General features: G+C 25.9%; 1 protein-coding gene across 1 annotated transcript in view; it reads left to right on the top strand.

The window, feature by feature from the left end:
* LOC107606708 overlaps window positions 3037–3441 on the top strand; it is a 9992-nt gene continuing 9587 nt past the window's right edge. The window contains exon 1 of the mRNA XM_016308739.1: window positions 3037–3041. Coding sequence (XP_016164225.1) covers window positions 3037–3041 — 5 coding nt within the window. The remainder of the gene's footprint in view (window positions 3042–3441) is intronic.

Genomic DNA, 3441 nt, shown 5'->3' with positions numbered 1-3441 from the left:
TTATGTATTATACATTTAATTTTTTTATTTTGTTTTTCTATTGCAAAATTTAATGAATTTATAAACTTTACACTATTTTAAAGATAAATAATTAAATTGTAAATTACGAAATGTAAATTGTGGAATTTAAATTGTTTTAAATAAACAAATAGAAAATACATCTCGGAAAGCTTTACAAATAAACTTTAATTAAGTTCTTATAACAAATAGTAAAATTTTGTTCATTTAGAAAAATAAAGGGTTAATAATAATAACCTAAGTATTAATCTTTTAAAATTAACTACTAGTGTAGTAGGCAAATTTAAAATCTTATACGAATCTTTTTTAGATATTAACCTTAATGATTAATCTCTTAAAACTTACAACAATTTAACACTTCAGATCTAAAAAATTTAGACATTTTTATTTATTATTTTTTTTTAAAGTTAAAAGTGAGACTCGAATCTACGGTCTCTAAGGTAGTGTTTAGTGGAGAGACAGAGACTGAAATACTGAGACTGAGAGACAGAGACTAAGAGACAGAGATTGAAATAAATCTCAATATTCTATTTGGTGTAAATTAGGAGACAGAAATTGAAACAAGAATAAAACTCTAATTTAATTTGCACAAAGGGTAAAATTGGAATTAATTAATTGCAATGAGAGTATTTTAGGTATAAAATGTTATTAAAATTTCAGCCTCTGTCTCTAAAAATTTCAGTCTTCTGTGTCCCTACTTTTTGGAGGTACTGAAATACTGAAATTTTGAAGACAGAGACAGAAATTTTAGTACTAGTCTCTGAGCCAACAAACATGATACTGAGTTTCAGTCTTTCAGTCTCTATCCCAATACCTCAAAACAAATATTACCTAAGTAAATATAAAAAGATTATGTCATTTGTATTATAATTCGTTGGTATTTTTATTTATCATTAAAAATATATTAAAAAATTTTTGTGTATGCAATAATCTATTAGACAGTGACGAACCCTTAAATAGGACTCACTATCGCGACGGATTAGTCCTTGACTTGTTGGACTAAAAAATACAGTGAAAAATAAAAAAAAAATATTAAAAAATAAAAGAAATGTGAGAAATGGTATGAAGACAATCTCTGTGCAGGACTGAGTCTGAGTGTATGGTTAACAACTCCTGGAGATAAGTCATGGTGTCGGTGTTTGACTTTTATGTAAGATTCATTCTCTCTTCTTTTTCCTTGCAAAATAAATACTGACAAATAAAATAGTAGTTGTTAAAAATGGCCCAAGTTGCAGCAATCCACTTCTTAATAAGTCACCCAAAAAAAAATTCCACTAATTAATAAATATTTAAAAATCTTTAATAACAAAAAAATTAGTTAAAAATGATCAAAATTTATTTTAGTATTTATTAATTATTGTAATAATTAATAAATATTAAATAAGATAAATTTTTGTTATTTTTAGTATATTTTTTTGTTATTAAATATTTTTAAAAGCTTATAACGTCATTATTAATTAATTAGCTCATGCAACAAAGAGATAATAATACTTTTATAAATAAGTAATAATCGTAATCATATATTACACATGTTTTGTAATCTTTAATCCTTTATGAAATCTATATGTTGATTTAAATATCCAAATCTTTTGTCTATCATTTATTACACAAGTTAATGGGTCTCTTATCTTATAAATTCCTCATTTTTCTATGTTTTTTTTATGTGGAACTAACTTCAACACTTCTCACACTTGCAACACTAACAGAGTAGTAGTCCATGTATACTCTAATCCTTTTTAGTTTCAAACAAAAAAATAACAATTATTATTAATTGTTTGCCTCATGTTATGAGGCAAAAATATTGCTGTCCACAAAACTTGAGATAATTGTCATGGTTACGTAATAATTATGCTATAGATCTGTCTTTGGTTGGCGTTCGAGTGTAGTTCCTGCTAGCTAGCTTGTTTTGAATTTCGGGTGTGTATATTAATATTATACATTAATAAAATACATTTATTATTATTATTTATATTCATCATGGTCAATCATATTGATACAGATCCACGCATGTTAGCACTGAACACTCTTGTCTTCCACGTGTACTTAACAGTACTATACACTTATTTAATTTGCCTAAGATCACAAATAATGAAACTCACGATAATTGAATAGTGAAAACAATAGTTATTATCTTAACATTCTAAAAGATTCAAAGAATTATTACCAAAATAGAAATAAAAAAGAAAGCATAATTAAGCAATCTGATCAAATTAAATGGCACATAATAAAGTATATTTTCATAAAATTATTTTCACAAAAATTTAAATTAATAAAAAAAGACACATAAAATATTATATTTTTTGATAATATAATAAGACCAAAGCCAAAAAAAAAAAAATTACAAGGTCCTACACTCATAGTATGAGCATAAAAACTCCATGTAAATCAGTTTTGTAACAGACTAGACCACCCGCTAGTACGATATTGTCCGCTTTGGCACACAAGGTCTCATGGTTTTATCTTTGACGATAGAGATGATAGCCAAATCTCCCCACACTCACTCGTCAAAACACGTCATGCTAGGGAGATGTATCGACACTCTTATAAGGCATGCTTCGTTCCCCTCCCCAACTAATGTGGAATCTTACAATATAAGGGTGTAGATACCTCTCCATAGCATGACGCGTTTTGACGAGTGAGTGTGGGGGGTTTCGGCTATCATCCCTATCGTCAAAGACAAAACCGTAAGACTTTGTGTGCCAAAACGAACAATATCGTACTAACGGGTAGTCTGGACTGTTATAAGTTCTATACAGATATTCCAATTCAGTTGGGAATACATCTAAGAACAAGAAATTAGAAAAATATTTGAATGAGTATATTTTTAATATGCTTCTTCAAATTTTTTTTTTTTACTTTTTTTATATGTTTGTTTGAATTCTTATATAGATTCTTTTTTTCTTTTTATTTATGTTAATTTTTTTTTTGGGATTCAATAAAGATTGAAATTTAAATTTTTAATCATAAAAATTCTAATACAATATCAAGAAATCATTTTTTTTAATTTAAACTAATAAAATGAGGTACATAAATTGTTATATTTTTAATACTTTTAATAATTCAATAATAACTTTCAACCATTTAATAAAAAAATTGCTCTTATATTTTTAATACTTTTAATAATTCAATAATAACTTTCAACCATTTAATAAAAAAATTGCTCTAGCATTTATCAAACATTTTAAATTGTGCTATTGAGCGAGTATATAATTTAATTGCCTAGTTGTTGTGTTAAACAAACATTTTGAATTCTAAATTTTGAGTATGTAGTTGTTTCTAAAAAATAAATTTGCAGCCACCAAATAATTAATTTTTGTTGACACTTATAGAAGATTGTCCTTGTAGTAATAATACCTAGGATGCATATGGTTTAATTTTTAATTAATCTTTTTCAAAAAATAAACGAAAACGTAAGACATTCTT

This window comes from Arachis ipaensis, chromosome B07 (assembly GCF_000816755.2).
Source record: "Arachis ipaensis cultivar K30076 chromosome B07, Araip1.1, whole genome shotgun sequence".
Classification (NCBI taxonomy): Eukaryota; Viridiplantae; Streptophyta; class Magnoliopsida; order Fabales; family Fabaceae; genus Arachis; species Arachis ipaensis.
The sequence above is the reverse complement of the archived record's forward strand: the minus strand, read 5'-3'. Positions and strand labels throughout refer to the sequence as shown.